Source organism: Cladophialophora immunda (genome assembly GCF_000835495.1).
Source record: "Cladophialophora immunda strain CBS 83496 unplaced genomic scaffold supercont1.3, whole genome shotgun sequence".
NCBI lineage: Eukaryota > Fungi > Ascomycota > Eurotiomycetes > Chaetothyriales > Herpotrichiellaceae > Cladophialophora > Cladophialophora immunda.
This window is the reverse complement of record NW_015622543.1, coordinates 5,773,419-5,788,315: the sequence shown is the minus strand read 5'-3', so window position 1 is coordinate 5,788,315 and position 14,897 is coordinate 5,773,419. Positions and strand designations below refer to the sequence as shown.

Here is a 14,897-nt window from a genome sequence, read left to right as displayed (position 1 = left end):
CCACTGGAGGCCGCCCTGGACAACGGGGACCCTGATGCCCAACTTGCGCGTCAGGGGTGTATCGAAAGCCATGATCTAGGTCTAGAGAGAGGACACAAGAGGATGTTCTGGAGAGTTGGTGGGAATAGGCCGTGCAGAGAGCAGGAAGTCACTCGGCCCTCTGCCGGGCTTCATATCCAGAATCACAATCACGAATCAGGTGTAGTAATCAGCCAGCAGGCCCGGCCAACCCACTCTGAGCGCGTCCGAGGTACATTGTCAGTTACCTTGTATCTGATCATGGCGTCTGAGTGTCAACATGTGATGCGGTAGTAGGCATTCGTGCGTAAGAACATCACAAATCCTCTCCCCACAAGACGAGCAGGACGCCATCGTGTCGAGTCGCGCGGACCGTGGTCGAGACAGTCCTTCTTCGAGATTATTAAATGGAAAGCAGGGAGAGGTCAGGTTGGCGTCCGCAAAGACTAGACCTCTTCCGCGACAAGCGTATCACTAATATATAAATCCAGATCCCAGCGTCAGCCGAGGCGGATCCCCTATGTAAGCCCCCAGGCTGGGCCTCTTTTTTCCCAGAAAATCATGCATTCCAGTCTCTGAGAACTCGCGAGCCTTGTTCGAGAGATTGCGGTAGAGATCAATCTCCCACCATGAGCCGAGAAATCTCCAGGGACGAGGTGTCGCAGAATAACACCGCCGACAGCCTATGGTGTATCATCGACTCCAAGGTCTACGACTTGACCGACTTTGCCGATGCCCATCCCGGGGGCTCGACGGTGCTGGAGCAAGTGGGAGGGCTTGACGCAACAGTCGACTTCTTCAATCTGCACCGATTGGAAGTCCTGCAGAAGTATGAGAAGTCGTTATGCATTGGCACGGTCAAGGGCGAGAAGCCCCAGGTCATATATCCAAAGCCCGGGGATCTCAGTCTGGTGCCTTATGGAGAGCCTACCTGGTTGACACCACAATTCAAGAGCCCCTACTTCAAGGAGAGCCATCGGCGGCTGCAGCGGGCAATGCGAGTATGGGTCGATACGGTTCTAACTCCTGAAGCCCAGGAAAAGGAGACCAGCGGAAAGAGGATTTCTGACGCAACTATCGAGGAGATGGGGTATGTACTCCGTACATCTCGGGTCCTCGCTTCCAGCATGAGCTAACAATGTATTATTATCCAGACGCCTTGGAATGAATGCAATGCGCATGGGACCCGGGCCTCACCTCAAAGGACTCAACTTGATGAATGGCGCTGTGACGCCGGAAGAATTCGATTACTTCCACGAGATGATCATCACCCAGGAGCTCTGTCGAACTGGTACTCGGTCCTTCAACGACGGCAACCTGGGCGGCATGATCATCAGCTTACCAGCTGTCCTATACCATGCAAAGCCCCATGTTCGAAAGCGAGTGGCCGAAGAATGCTTGTCAGGCAAGAAGAAGATCTGTCTAGCCATCTCCGAGGCATTTGCCGGGTCGGATGTGGCTGGTATGAAGACCACTGCCGTCAAGAGCCCTGACGGAACGCACTACGTTGTCAATGGTAAGCCCCAGATGCGCATTTGATCGTCTGTCTGCGTCCTCCTTCTAATACTTTGTGTCAGGCACCAAAAAATGGATTACCAACGGAGTCTTCTGTGATTATTTCGTCACAGGCGTCAAGACCGAAAAGGGTTTCTCTGTGCTGCTCATCGAAAGACAGGAAGGGGTCGAGACCACCCAGATCAAGACGAGCTATTCCACAACCGCCGGGACCGCGTTCATCAAGTTCGACAATGTGAAAGTGCCCGTCGAGAATCTTCTCGGCGTGGAGAATCAAGGATTCAGGGTGATAATGACGAACTTCAACCACGAACGGTGGATGATCACGACCTTCAGCGTTCGATCGAGCCGGATGATCGTAGAGGATTGCATCAAGTGGGCAAACCAGCGGAGGGTATTTGGGAAGAGATTGATCGAGGAACCAGTGATCAGACAAAAGTATGAATCTATTCCCTCTCTTTCTTTGCTTCCCACCCTTGCTAACATGCGTTGTGTGTGTGTTTCCAGACTTGCCAGAATGATCGCTTACGCCGAAGCCATCCAAAACTACCTCGAGAACATCACCTACCAAATGTGCAACATGACCCAGGAGGAGCAAAACCGACATTTGGCTGGCCCCATCGGGCTCTTCAAGATGTTTGCCACCCGCGCAGCCCACGAGATCGCCGACGACGCCGTCAATATCTTCGGGGGACGGGGTATCACAACCACTGGCATGGGCAGGAATGTCGAGATGTTCCATCGCACGTACAAGTTCGATGCCATTCTTGGAGGGACGGAGGAGATTTTGGCGGATCTTGGTGTGCGGCAGGCGATGAAGTACATGCCCAAGGCAATGCTGTGACCACGGCCTTGTATGCTCCAGTCTCTCGCGGACCGGTGGGTAGTGATGAGAGTGTACCTGGATCGTGAGCCCTAGGGTACTCCGAATTGAAAGTGAGCTGTAGGTGAAAACAACGGACTTGTGATAGTAATGCCCATGCCTTTGCCTTAGGGATAACTCACTCAAACTGCAGTCCAAGCTGACGTGCGGCACGAGCAATGAATTTTCACAAGTGATTCACGGTCCGGCAGACAAAACCGTCTGTCTGTTTACGTTCTTTTTCCTTCTCCTGCGCGTGGCACAGATTTGCCTTCTCTTCATTCTCTCCTCAGTGTCGCGCCTTCTTTCACTTTGTTCTCTTTTCCCATCTCTATCACCGCGCCAATCTCATCAAACTGATCATTGACACTAGCGCGACATCTAGAATGTGCCGGAAGATCGTGATCAAGTCGCGCCATTCATCTGAAACCATGGTATTGAGATCCCTGTCGCGCCGGAAGTCACTGCTCACACGGAAACAGGCGGAACACTTTAGCGAGTCGGATTTTTCTGATAAAGAGTCGAAGAAGCGTCCATCTTGCAAGATCGAAAGTAAGTTATATATAAAAATACCTTTGATCACGCCCTGATGGCATAGGCCCTGCAGATGGCCCCAGCCGCCATAAGAAGCAGTGCCTCTCGTCCACGTCCGAGCTTCCACGAGCAGTCAATGTCAACGAGATGAGACAAGCTTATGAAGTAGATCACCGTCCAGTGTAAGTTCTCCTGGCCAGCAAGTTGACTTGTCCGTCAGACGATGCTGACACTGGTTGTAGGTGTGGGATCAGCCTGAAAGTTGATCGTGACCAGTCATACGTCAACCTCGTCATGTCTGTCGTCCCCTCCCAGCCCGTTTCTCAGCTAACGCGCAGTTATAGGCCGATCTGCATGCTTGGAGACGAAGGGATGCGCGTCATCGTCTTCACACATCCAGAAACAACACTGTAAGTCACAAAGTCGTCACTGGTAGCCCATACTCACTGCTGGACATTAGAGCGGACATGCGTTGGCTTTTCGAAGATGGCAGCACACACACATCTGAGATCGAGCCAGCAAGAGCAGTCATGTGGCAGGGCGCGCATCCAAACCTCTTCCGTCGGCAAGTCGTTGTGGTGGCCGATGACTGTTGGTTCAAGGTCGATCTCAACAAAGGCGACGACGTCCTGTGCCCCAAGCCCAACGCCGCGAATCCCACGCTGTGCTTCAACGACGAATGCCCCTTGGCCCACAGTTCGTACATCCGATTGACGGGAGACATGAGACTTCGCGACATCCCGACAAGAACAGAGACATGGAAGTTTCCAGACACCACCAACCGCGGTCACGCCGTGGAGGCAATTCCATTGTGGTAAAGATTTGTGGAGACAAACACCAGGCTCGATGGGCCAATTCTTTGCGAGATGATGAAAGTGGAAGGTTGAGTTTATTGTTGACAAGGAGAATGGACAGGAGCTGCTTGCTTATTGTGCCTGCACACTTGCAGAAGGCATGTTGCCAAACCAAAGTCGACAGAGGGACGGAAACAAGAGCAAATGCTCGTTGGACACGGCACAGAGGACCACAAGGTTGAAGAAATCACACCACACGTTAGCTTGAGAGTAGTGTCGCAGATCAGAGGCTGTGTTGGAGCCATACAGAGATATGAATCCATGTTCTTACTACGACTGCGCTCGTTTCCGTCTTCCAACTTGGACTTCTATTCCATTTCGCAATGACCCTCTTGGTCGAGCGACTGAGTACCCCGTACTGGGGATCCATACTGGGATCCGATGCGGTATGTGACAAGCGGTCTCTCCAGGCTTGGCAGCCCCTTTTTCAACGCTTCTACGCCAGCCTCGTCCGTGACTTCGCAGAGAGAAGACCTTCTCACTCTTCTGCCACTAGGAATTGTCAAATAGAGAACTGGATCTGAAACGAGAGATAAAGCTTTGGCCGGCGCATCACCTGGCGAATTCCGATGGTGGTGCGACGAACAATCCAAGAACAGCTGGGAAAACTACCCACTTGCATCCTAGCAGATGATGAAGGTCTGCTCTTCACAGCTACTTGCTGGGCTCTGGCCGAGCGCCTCTCCACGCATCAGCCCCTGCAGATAGGCCTCGCCTACAAGCTTGAAATACCCTTCGGACTCCGTCCTCCGCAGGATGAAAGGTATAGTAGCGCCAAAAAGAATGCAGCAGATGTCTCCGGGCGACGCGATCAGTGGCCCCAAACCAAAACGACCCTTCTCGGTCAAGATGAAGCTTCTTCCTTCACATACCAGCTTCATGTCGGTCAAGTACTTCTCATAGTCTCCAGTGGCTTGATCGCGTAGCATCCACGGAGGGCAATCAGCCTCGTTTTGTAGCCCTTTCCGAACCTTGTAGTAGGCAGCAAAGTCCTTGCAGTGCTGATCAAGATCATCTTCCGCGCATCGGTACCTCGACAACCCAGCACAAAGTGTCAAGCTTAGGGCCGTGATTTTGTCGTCCGCATCGTAGGCCTGGCCACTTGCCTCAGCAAGGGCTTCGGCCATGATGTGGTCCAGCAGTCCATCCTGATGGTCCACAGCAGGGCTCTCCTTCGAAAGCCTTCCAAGATCTTCCAAGTCCCGCTCAGTAAACTGAGTTGAATGCCGCACAATGTCAACGAGCAAGCCTCGAACATGCAAGTCGTCGGCACCAATGACGACTTCTCTCTCAGACTCCCCCGACGCCTTGTACCAGAAATCTGGGAATACGCCAAAATTGCATGCGGTGAGCTCAACATTGTGGTAAAAGGGCAGCCAGGAAGGAACCAAAGGGCTCTTGCAGGTTTCTTCTGTGTGGTCTACCGGAGATAGGACACGAAGGCCATGGTCTCTTATCAAGGTCTTCCCGAGCTCAAGGTAAACGTCTTCGTCAGTCTTGTTGTAGGCTGGCTGAACAATCAACTCCTCGCTCGACTCAACATGAGCCAATGGATGTCCCAGAAGGGCATAGATGTGGTCCTTCTTCAACCGACATGATAGCCACCGCGAGTGGTTCATCAGTCCTAGGAAAGTCTGGCTGGGATCCGGAGAGGTTTCTTGCCAATTGGGCGACCAATCGAGCCAGTCCGTATGGACTGTAGCGAAAGAAACGTCATGTCGGAATTCCAGGTGTGGCGCACATCTTGTTGTCCAAACAGCGAGCCTCATTAGATCACGATAATCAAACTCTTCAGTCCCGTATAAACAGATCGGTTCTCGAGCAAGCCCGACCTCCTGAACAACCCATGCTCTGGTCCACCATGGTAAGTGGTGAAATCTCGATAGTGTTTTCCACCTTGGATCATCAAGAGCAGGATCCTCAGCTAACAGAATTGGCATGTCATGTACCGACTTGTATCTCGAGATCAAAGTAGCATATTCTTTCACAAGAGAAGAGACGTTTACTGCGTCTCCATTTAGATCGTCCCCAAAATGCACAAGCACTCTTTTCGCCCACCGGTACACTTTCCCCATAAAGGCCACGTGATGGCTTCGTTCATCGTCGTGCCATTGGTTGATGCATAAAGCGTCGGCCCAAAGGAGACGGGATCGGTCTGGGTATCTAACTCTCTTGAAGACTGCATTGAGACTGACGGTGATAGCGAGAGGTCTTCCGTTGCAAAGGACCGGAACGGTTTGGCCTGGGTCACCCCAGACATATGAGATGGCCTCGTAGTCAGGATGATGGCCTAATTCGGCGATCAAAAGTCGTAGCGAGACAGGATCCTCCCCGATTCCTGGTTGCAGATCTACCAGCCTTATCACCTCGCCTTCGAGAAGCGGTAGATAAAGGGGCTGAGCAGCAGCGGCTGATTGAGACATTGGCCACCAAACCGCCTCTTCTATCGAAGTTTATTGATGATCACAGCAGCTGAATCTCTAGGAACCGCAAATGGGTTCGGATCGAGGGAAAGGCGTCTGGCGGTCCATGCAGGGAACTAAGGAGAAACCTCGTATTTCTTGCGCTGCCATCGTCCCACGTCAATGTTGGGTGCCTAACCATGCTCAGCGTCTTCGCCAGTCTTGGATATGCCGCAGGAGGGGAGTTGTCCCCCAAGGTGCGTCTTGTTATGGTGGCTTTCCATCGTCGAGCCGCCCGATATGCCGATCGTGTCTCCTATGGCTTCGAGTAATTAGAGGCTGTCGAGAGCAGTGCAGCGAACATTTATCTTGCGAGCACGCACGGCCTTCACGGTCAAAAGGGTAGTGTGTCATTAGAACCATGTAGATGCTTCCTGCACGATGGCAGGGGTGCGGCGACCGAGCAGTGTTGGTTCTCATCATCGTGACTTTAGCGCAGGCGGTTTCCCTTATCGATAAGCAAGCGCGGGGTGCCTTCAGTGCCCATCCGGGACCCTTTGGAGCCTAACTCTCTGACTTGTAGGCACTAAGCTAGGCACCCTCAGCCTCGGAAGGAGAAATCGTTGGCCTGGTGGAGCTCTATTCTCCCCCCACTAGCGGGCAGGAAAAGATCAGCTGGTCTCATTAACTTCAATGAGCCTTTCCCATTATGACATGTTCCTGCGTCACGCGAGATGTTGAGTTGACCAACATTTTGGCCGAATCCTTTCGTGTCCAGCCCACCACTCACCAAATTTCACGACGAGAAGTGCTTCTGGTTCCCGTTGCTCGCAACCATCCTGCGCTGGATGCTGTTGCCTTCTCGCCCGCCTTTATTTCTTCGTTTCTCTAGACTTCTTGTTCCCACGCATTTGCTCTCGGCCGTCCCAAGACACAGCAGTCCCGTCACCATGGACGGGCTTCGAGTGAGGATGTCTGCTCTAACACCTTATGCAAAGAAGCACAAGGTCACCGTGATCGGTTCTGGAAACTGGTAATGACTAGACCCTCTCCACGAGATCTTCACTGACGCAGACAGGGGATCGACTATTGCCAAACTTGTGGGAGAAAACACACTAGAACACCCTGAGCTCTTCGAACGGGAGGTGCAGATGTGGGTTTATGAAGAGGAGGTTGAACTGGACAAGAAATCAAAACACTATGACGAGTCCTCCGAATTTAGCAAAGGAAAACAAAAGCTGTCGACGCTCATCAACGCCTTCCACGAGAACGTTAAATACCTCCCTGGAATTGCTCTACCTCCCAACGTCGTTGCCAATCCGAGCCTGGTCGACTCAGTCAAGAACTCTACTATTCTGATCTTCAATCTCCCTCACCAATTTATTCTCAACCTATGCAAACAGCTCCGTGGCCATATCCTACCCTTCGCTCGAGGCATCTCGTGCATCAAAGGTGTCAACGTCCACGAATCCTCCATCAGCTTATTTTCCGAGACTATTGGAGCGGAACTGGGGATATACTGTGGTGCCTTGTCTGGAGCAAATATTGCCAGTGAAGTGGCCCAAGAGAAATTCAGTGAAACTACAGTTGCATACGACCCGCCATTGATGGATTCACAATCACCTACACCTGCCACATCACAAGGCCCCAGCCCAGCTTCAAGCCATGTTGATTTGACAAAATTGGTACACAAGGACGTCTCCGGCAATCCATCCAAGGTCCAGCTCAAGCCGCTCCCTGCCGAATATCACTCAATCGACCATGATACGTTGAAGAAACTGTTTCACCGGCGCTACTTTCACGTGCGAGTAGTCTCTGACGTAGCTGGTGTATCTCTGGGTGGTGCTTTGAAGAACGTCGTCGCCGTTGCTGCTGGCTGGGTTGACGGTTTGGGCTGGGGCGACAATGCCAAGGCAGCAGTTATGCGAATTGGTCTGCTGGAGATGAGAGAGTTCGGAAACAGATTCTTCCCTCATACGATTCAGTCTGACACATTCACGGTCGAGTCGGCAGGGGTTGCAGATTTGATCACCTCGTGTTCTGGCGGCCGCAACTTTCGGTGCGCCAAAATGAGCATCCAGGAGGGCAAATCGATCGAGGAGATTCAGGAAAGGGAGCTTAATGGGCAGAAGCTTCAAGGAGCATTGACTGCCCATGAAGTCAATAAATTCCTCCGGTACAAGGGAATGGAGAAGGACTTCCCTCTTCTTACTGCTGTATACAACGTCCTGGAAGGCAAGGAGAAGGCCGAGCATCTTCCTGATCTGATCGAACCAGAAGACGAGTAAGTTCCGACGCCATTGTTTCTGCATGTGTTTCTCTCTGCGTGGCCGGGAAATTTGTTTTGCCGAAGCTGGCAGAACTTTGTCTGGGAACACCGGAGAATCTTGGTGTTGCGTTACAAGTATGACATGATACCCAGCGACAGCAATGGATGGGTTGAATGGTATGATCTATTGGTCTATGTATGAATATAGCCACCTCAGGGACAGACGAATGCTCCCCTGCAGGAAGACAATCGCCTAGGTGTCAGGTGATAAGATGATCAAACGCTGCTGGGAACCAGACCAGAGACTTGATAAATGAACACTCTTGTTTGATTTTGTATTCGGTCTTCTGTTCTTTCGTTTCAGCGGATCGTTGACTGAGGTATAGATAGGTCTATGCCCTCACCCAAGGCCAATCCGCCGATTCCGATTGACGCCCAAGCCGCCAAAATATCAGACATATCAGAAACACAGGACGTGGACATGTCGGGTCCCAAAGCGCGTCCCCAGTCAGGTTCAGAAGAAGGACATTATGAAGCACGATCCACCTCTCTGACCTCCCAACTGGAAATCCAATCATCTCCCTCTCCTCTTCTGCCTGCTCCATCTCTCGCTTCCGGCAGATACAACCGCCAAATGCTAGTTCCTCAAGTCCGACTGCGCGGTCAAGAATCTCTGCTAGCCTCCAAAGTCCTCATTATTGGACTGGGCGGGCTCGGTTCACCCGCGGCGCTGTACCTAGCCGGCGCGGGAATAGGTACATTGGGTCTTATGGACGGCGACAATGTGGAAATCAGCAATCTCCACCGTCAAATTGTCCACACCGCATCTGCTGCACGCTCGGGGCAGAGTAAAGTCCAGTCCGCGGCCACGAGATGTCGAGAGCTGAACCCCGAGATCGCTTACATCTGCCATGAAGAATCCGCCAGCGCGAGCAATATTCTGGATGTCGTGTCACAGTATGATCTTGTCCTCGACTGCACAGATAATCCCGCGACGCGCTATTTGATCTCGGATGCGTGCGTGGCAATGGAGAAAGTGCTGGTTAGTGGTGCTGCACAGAGAGGTGAGGGTATGCTCATCGTCCTCAATTCCCCGCCCACTTCGTTTGAAGGCGACGAAAAGGGCCCTTGCTATCGCTGTGTGTTTCCTCGCCCGCCGGCCCCGGAAACAGTACGAGGGTGCAGCGAGATAGGAATTCTAGGCCCGGTTGTTGGAGTGATAGGGACTTTGATGGCTGGAGAGGCTATCAAGATAATCACGAGCGGCGGACATTTCTCTCGTCAAACCGAAGCAGAACGGCGGGCGGACAGCACGAGAGCTTCCACGGAAACGCTGAGACAGAAGCCACAACATACAATGCTCCTGTACAACACCTACGCCGCTGATCCACGAAGTATGTTCCGCACAATTGGCTTGCGGGGTCGGCGGAAGGATTGCGTCGCATGCGGCGATGACGAAGCTCTGGCAACAAGAGGTCTAAGCAAGGTCACGGCAGAAGTGATCTCAAACGGCAGACTGGACTATCAGGCGTTTTGTGGCGTTTTCGAAGATGTCAAACTGCTCGGCGAGAATAACAGAATTCACGCAAAGGACTTTCTAAGGGAGCATGCTGAGGCGGAAGCACTTCCTGACAGAAGTGGAAAAAGGAAAAGCAAGCCTATTGTGGTCGACGTGCGTGAAGAGCATGAGTATGAACTCGGTCCGAAGGTTCGGAACAGTTTGAACATCCCAATCTCGCAGATTCTGAGGCACGGAAGCGAAGCATTTGGTGTTCTTGGGTTTGCAGCGAATGCTAGCCCGCCTCCTGAGATGGGACCAGATGGAGGGTTGATTGATCAGGAGTCGCATATCCCCGTGGCTAGAAGGCACGACAGCTTCCCCACGAAGCCAAGTGGCCAGTCCGATCAAATCCCCCCAAGCCCAGCAAGGGAGACACCAGACGGAGAACAACAACTCCCATCAATATACTTCGTTTGCCAGCGGGGAAACGATAGTCAAATTGCAGCACAGAAATTGATAGAAAGAACTGAAGCTGAAGCGGCAGCAGAACAAGCAGCTGTGCGGAAAAAGAAGTGGAGATGGATCGGAGATGTTAAGGGTGGCTTTCTCGCCATGGAGCGACATGCAAGAACAAGTACATGAGTTAATGCTCGGAGATTCGATGATGGGTTTAATCTTTTAAACAATCGCTATTGCACAGCCTCTACCATCCGAAAAGAGTCAGCAAGGTTGGACCAACGACATCGGTGCTCGGTATGTATCAAGAGGGAAGGAACATCAGAAGGGGAAAGAAAGAGTTTTTCGCATTGACCCATTAATGGTCTCGACCATAATTAGTGAATCAGCTAGAAGTTGTATCATCATACGATTGTTTTTCTTGAGTGCTTTTCGAATAGAGAGGAAACACTGAAGCCAGAGCTTATACGTACCTTGACACGAGTTGAAGGAAACGGAATCTCCTAGAGGCAGAAATGATAAAGTCTTGAAAGGGTATCAACCACTCGGGATTCACTGGGGCCACGGAATGAATGATTGGAATCGAGATATTCACGTCACTGTCATTTATGCGGTCGTGACGGAGGCCCATAGGTTCTAGAAAAGAGCGATGAAGCCGTAGAATGAAAGCAGAGGATGCAGACCGAGCTCGCAAGGAAAATTTATCTCAATGTCCAGCCTTATCGAGCAGTGTAAACACCCCAAATTTGCCAAGATATATGCTTCTCCGATTGGCTGTCTAGCTGTGCCCTGGGTATACGATGAAGCGGGAGAACTGCAGATGCAGGTTGCGCTCCCATGCATCATATCAAAGCTTCAAGACCTGCCTCCGTTGAGTGTTGAACGACGACAATCCTCAGCCAACTCCAGCGCCATGCGTCTCTTTCGGCTGTGCGCTTTAGCGCTGGCCGCTGAATGCGCCCATGGCTACCTTGATACAACGCCCTTCTTCATGTTCTCAACCTCCGAGTACGTTTGTACCCTGCGTCAAGTTCAGGCATATCTCGACTGACCATTGTCCCCTGTACATCTAGACTTTTAGCAACGACCTCCCACGTTCAATCGGCACCCCTGCTGACCTCCGACGTGGCATTGGCTCTCTCCTCGTGCCCTTCAGACTACTACATACTGGTCTCGCAACCAGGAGTGTCCACCAAAGACTACTCCAATTCCAAGAGAACTACACCTTTCCTTGCAAGAGCATTATCGCCTTCTCAGTCCAAAGGATCGGCGGTTCGGAGCAGCTTGACTGTTCCGGATGTTTTCGGTCGCCTAGACAGCTCTACGTGGGTTGAAGTCTTGAAAACGAGATGCGGCGTCTCGGTGGTGTCAATCGATGCCTCGAGGGAAGGAGGAGGTATTCCGACGAAGGAGTTAACCCCGTCGCCGCGTCTGCTCGAACTTGTCCTCCCGGCGCCATCTGCTGGCTCAAACAGAGTGCAAGACCTCTCTTCGAACGACGCATTCCTGGCCTCTGTGATAGACCTGCTCCCAACGCAGAACTACACTGTTTTGTACACCACAGGCCGCTTACAAGACGGGATGTTCGTCGCGCAAGGAGCGGATGATGAAGAAGCTGCGGGATATGATATGGACTCCCAAATACAAGAGAGCATGCATCTCGATCTGAAGCGAGATCTCGGTGTGCAGGGGGCGGCCAGCATAACTGGGAATAATCAGACCATGATCGACGGGCCGTTGTTCGATAAGTACCAGTTTTTCACTCCTGGTGTGTATTCTCCTTTTCTCCTTTCTATCCACGTTGCTTCGCTGCTGGAGTTTGGCTTCACCGGACACTGACGTTGTCGTGCAGGGATCTTCATGGGCTTCCTCGTCGGTTTCCTTCTCCTATCGATTTTGTACGTTGCCATTTCCGGCGTCGCCAGTCTGCAAGTCACGTACGCGGCGTTCGACAAGGAGCAAGGACAGCTCGCGACGAAGAAACAATGAGAGATCGAATTATTGGATTTGAACGTTGACGCATACGGATAGAGCACTCGGCTTCGACTTACGTGGTCCTGCGAAGGATGTTTACCTTTGTGACTGAGACGGCAGCGCATGTCAGATCGAATGGGTGATCTCGACAATGTGCGGTTCTATATTTGAAGCTCTGGGGATGGGTTGGCCGAGGATCATAACCCGGCGGGAATGTATAGCTATTAATGTCATACCTGTTTATGATAAGCCGCGCGCAGAACCGATTCCGTATGATGGCTGGGTCTTCTTTTATCGCTGCTGGTATGCGGTCCGGTAGCTCTCCAAGCCCCTTCGTTTCCAAAGTGGGCGGCAACACTAATAGAGACGACGCAGGAGGCTCCCTATGTAGAGACTACCAGTTTGACGCAAATAGCTCGAGCCGGAGAGGCTGTCTAAGGCAGCCTTCAACACCTTTGACGCCCGACCTCGCATAAAGGTTGGAGACAGCCATCTGCCAGCGATACGAGGAAAACTCTCCTACGAAGTGGTGTCTATGTGTACTTCAACTTTTTGATTTTGACCCTGTTCTTTGACCCGGCCTCCAAAAAGGGCACCAATGCGAAAGTCCCTCCAAGCAAAAGGGAAAAAAGGGCACAAGCCCCCGGTCACGGGTCTCTCGCAGCCTTCAATTTCGAGCCGCTCTTTCCAGGCTGACTTCTATAGCGCCTCTTCATTCCACGAATCTAGAGCCTCTTGATGATATCGTCCACCACCTCCTTCGTCGTCGCCGTCCCGCCCAGATCCGGGGAGACGAATTTGCCCTCTCCCAAGGATGCGTCCACTGCATTGTACACCGCCTGCGCGGCCTCGGGCAGATCCAAGAACTCCAGCATGACGCCCACACTCCTGATGGTCGCGATCGGGTTGGCGATGCCCTTGCCCTCTATGTCCGGGGCGGATCCGTGACAGGGTTCGCCGATGATGATGCCCTCGCCCACGTTGGCGCTGGGCACGAGGCCCAGCGAGCCGACCAGCGCGGCGGCTCCGTCACTGAGTAGGTCCCCGTACAAGTTCGGCGCGACGATGACGTCGTAGTACTGCGGCTGGAGGAACAGCTTGTACACCATGCTGTCGACGATCTGCTCCTCGATTTTCAACGAGGAGAACTGGGGCTGGGCCAGACACTCCCGGGCGGTGGAGCGGAAGAGGCCGTCCGTTTGAGAGAGCACGTTGGATTTGTGCGTGATGGTGACCATGCCCTGTTTCTTCTCCGACGATCCCTGTTGTTCCCGCATGCGCTGCCGTCGCAAGGCGATCTCGCCTGCAATGTTCGCGATCCGCCAGCTGGCCTTGCTCGATATCCTCTTGATCGCCTCGGCAATCTCGCCTCCCTCGCCGTCGCTGTAGGTCTTCTCCTCCTTCACGTAGAGGTCCTCGGTGTTTTCGCGCACGATGACCATGTCGATGGGGTGCGGGACGGGCGACTGGAAGGCCGGGGAGAGAGTGGTTTTACAAGGGCGGACATTGGCGTAGAGGGAGAGCTTTTTGCGCAGAGCCACGATCGGGGACGTGTACCCTTGGACTTTGGTTGTGGGGGAGCTGTTTAGGCGGAGGAGGAGAGGGAAAATGGTTAGTCGAATGGGTTTGAAGTCAGGAACGTGCGCGCAAAGGGGGTGCGGTAATTCCCCCTTCCCAGCGCAACAGATGGAGTGCAGGACACAATCACACGCAATGCTGATATATGGCTCACCTCACAGCCCCAAACAAGGCGCCGTCGCATTCTTTCTGCAGCATCTCCACCGTTTTATCTGGCAGCGCAGTTCCCGTGCGCTTGAAGCAATCGAAGCCCGCATCGAGGTCGACAAAGGAGAATTTCAAACCTAGCGACGAGGGGAGCGACTCAAGAATGCGCTTGCCGGCCTGGAGCACAGTGTATTAGACACGCACATAGCTTGGATGGAGCGGGCAATGGGCGAGGTGGGAGACAGCGCGACTCGTACCGGAATGACTTCGCGACCGATCCCGTCGCCGGGGATGAGACCTGTTTGTTGGTGCGCATGTCAGTGTGAAGATCCAGCAGTTCTGGTAGGAGGTCCTACCTATCCGCAACGTTCGGCCTGCCATATCTACAACACAACTTCAATGAAAGAAGAGGACTATGTTGCTGCGCGAGGCGGAGAAGAAAATAATCCCCCAGTTGGAGAAGCTTGGGCGCAAGGCTGAACCCCCCCGTCTCCGCTATCGGATCAACCTCAGCCTTGCCATGAGACAACATTCTGCTCGAAGCCTTTTGACCGCGCAAGGAACATCCACTGCGTGGGTGACCTAGCATCGGCTGTGAAAGCCACGAGACGCGCACCCTATCACTTTACCATGTTCTAGAGAATGGACTCGTTTTCTTTGCACCTTCCGCTGGAGGGCGTCTACATAGCTCCCGAACTGACAGTACATGCCGGTCCACGTAAAGGCTCTCTCTGACATATCAAAGTACATGTAGATGACTCCCTCAGAGGGTGCCTCCGCAAGCCGA

General features: G+C 52.7%; 7 protein-coding genes across 7 annotated transcripts; 5 read left to right on the top strand and 2 right to left on the bottom strand.

The window, feature by feature from the left end:
* Positions 1–647: 647 nt before the first annotated feature.
* PV07_06339 (uncharacterized protein) lies at positions 648–2,377 on the top strand (the record flags this gene model as incomplete). The annotated part of the gene is made up of 4 exons (XM_016393303.1): positions 648–1,108; positions 1,173–1,534; positions 1,596–1,971; positions 2,041–2,377. The coding sequence occupies 4 exons, from the start codon at positions 648–650 to the stop codon at positions 2,375–2,377; spliced, it is 1,536 nt and encodes a 511-aa protein (XP_016250822.1).
* A 449-nt stretch (positions 2,378–2,826) lies between these two features.
* On the top strand, positions 2,827–3,747 carry PV07_06338 (uncharacterized protein; the record flags this gene model as incomplete). Its single annotated transcript, XM_016393302.1, has 4 exons — positions 2,827–2,947; positions 2,994–3,111; positions 3,172–3,339; positions 3,390–3,747. 4 exons carry the CDS (start codon positions 2,827–2,829, stop codon positions 3,745–3,747), a joined length of 765 nt encoding a protein of 254 aa, XP_016250821.1.
* Positions 3,748–4,305: 558 nt separating this feature from the next.
* On the bottom strand, positions 4,306–6,578 carry PV07_06337 (uncharacterized protein). The gene has a single exon (XM_016393301.1). It carries the CDS (start codon positions 6,204–6,206, stop codon positions 4,407–4,409), a length of 1,800 nt encoding a protein of 599 aa, XP_016250820.1. The 5' UTR covers positions 6,207–6,578; the 3' UTR covers positions 4,306–4,406.
* Positions 6,579–6,914: 336 nt separating this feature from the next.
* Positions 6,915–8,792, top strand: PV07_06336 (uncharacterized protein). Its single transcript, XM_016393300.1, has 2 exons — positions 6,915–7,218; positions 7,264–8,792. The coding sequence occupies exons 1-2, from the start codon at positions 7,034–7,036 to the stop codon at positions 8,471–8,473; spliced, it is 1,395 nt and encodes a 464-aa protein (XP_016250819.1). The 5' UTR covers positions 6,915–7,033; the 3' UTR covers positions 8,474–8,792.
* A 56-nt stretch (positions 8,793–8,848) lies between these two features.
* Positions 8,849–10,597, top strand: PV07_06335 (uncharacterized protein; the record flags this gene model as incomplete). The annotated part of the gene is made up of 1 exon (XM_016393299.1): positions 8,849–10,597. The coding sequence occupies one exon, from the start codon at positions 8,849–8,851 to the stop codon at positions 10,595–10,597; it is 1,749 nt and encodes a 582-aa protein (XP_016250818.1).
* A 523-nt stretch (positions 10,598–11,120) lies between these two features.
* Positions 11,121–12,686, top strand: PV07_06334 (uncharacterized protein; the record flags this gene model as incomplete). Its single annotated transcript, XM_016393298.1, has 3 exons — positions 11,121–11,419; positions 11,485–12,179; positions 12,264–12,686. 3 exons carry the CDS (start codon positions 11,121–11,123, stop codon positions 12,398–12,400), a joined length of 1,131 nt encoding a protein of 376 aa, XP_016250817.1. The 3' UTR covers positions 12,401–12,686.
* Positions 12,664–14,528, bottom strand: PV07_06333 (uncharacterized protein). Its single transcript, XM_016393297.1, has 4 exons — positions 14,467–14,528; positions 14,368–14,408; positions 14,118–14,287; positions 12,664–13,966 (listed from the first exon to the last, which is right to left on the bottom strand). The coding sequence occupies exons 1-4, from the start codon at positions 14,489–14,491 to the stop codon at positions 13,111–13,113; spliced, it is 1,092 nt and encodes a 363-aa protein (XP_016250816.1). The 5' UTR covers positions 14,492–14,528; the 3' UTR covers positions 12,664–13,110.
* Positions 14,529–14,897: the final 369 nt, after the last annotated feature.

Bases quoted from the DNA above. Each gene is read 5' to 3' on its own strand.
- PV07_06337 (XM_016393301.1), bottom strand. From the start codon at position 6,206: ATGTCTCAATCAGCCGCTGCTGCTCAGCCCCTTTATCTACCGCTTCTC.
- PV07_06336 (XM_016393300.1), top strand. From the start codon at position 7,034: ATGCTGTTGCCTTCTCGCCCGCCTTTATTTCTTCGTTTCTCTAGACTT. The intron at 7,219-7,263 runs GTAATGACTAGA...TGACGCAGACAG, and splicing joins GTGATCGGTTCTGGAAACTG to GGGATCGACTATTGCCAAAC.
- PV07_06333 (XM_016393297.1), bottom strand. From the start codon at position 14,491: ATGGCAGGCCGAACGTTGCGGATAG. The intron at 14,288-14,367 runs GTACGAGTCGCG...ACTGTGCTCCAG, and splicing joins TCGGTCGCGAAGTCATTCCG to GCCGGCAAGCGCATTCTTGA. The intron at 13,967-14,117 runs GTGAGCCATATA...CCGCCTAAACAG, and splicing joins GCCTTGTTTGGGGCTGTGAG to CTCCCCCACAACCAAAGTCC.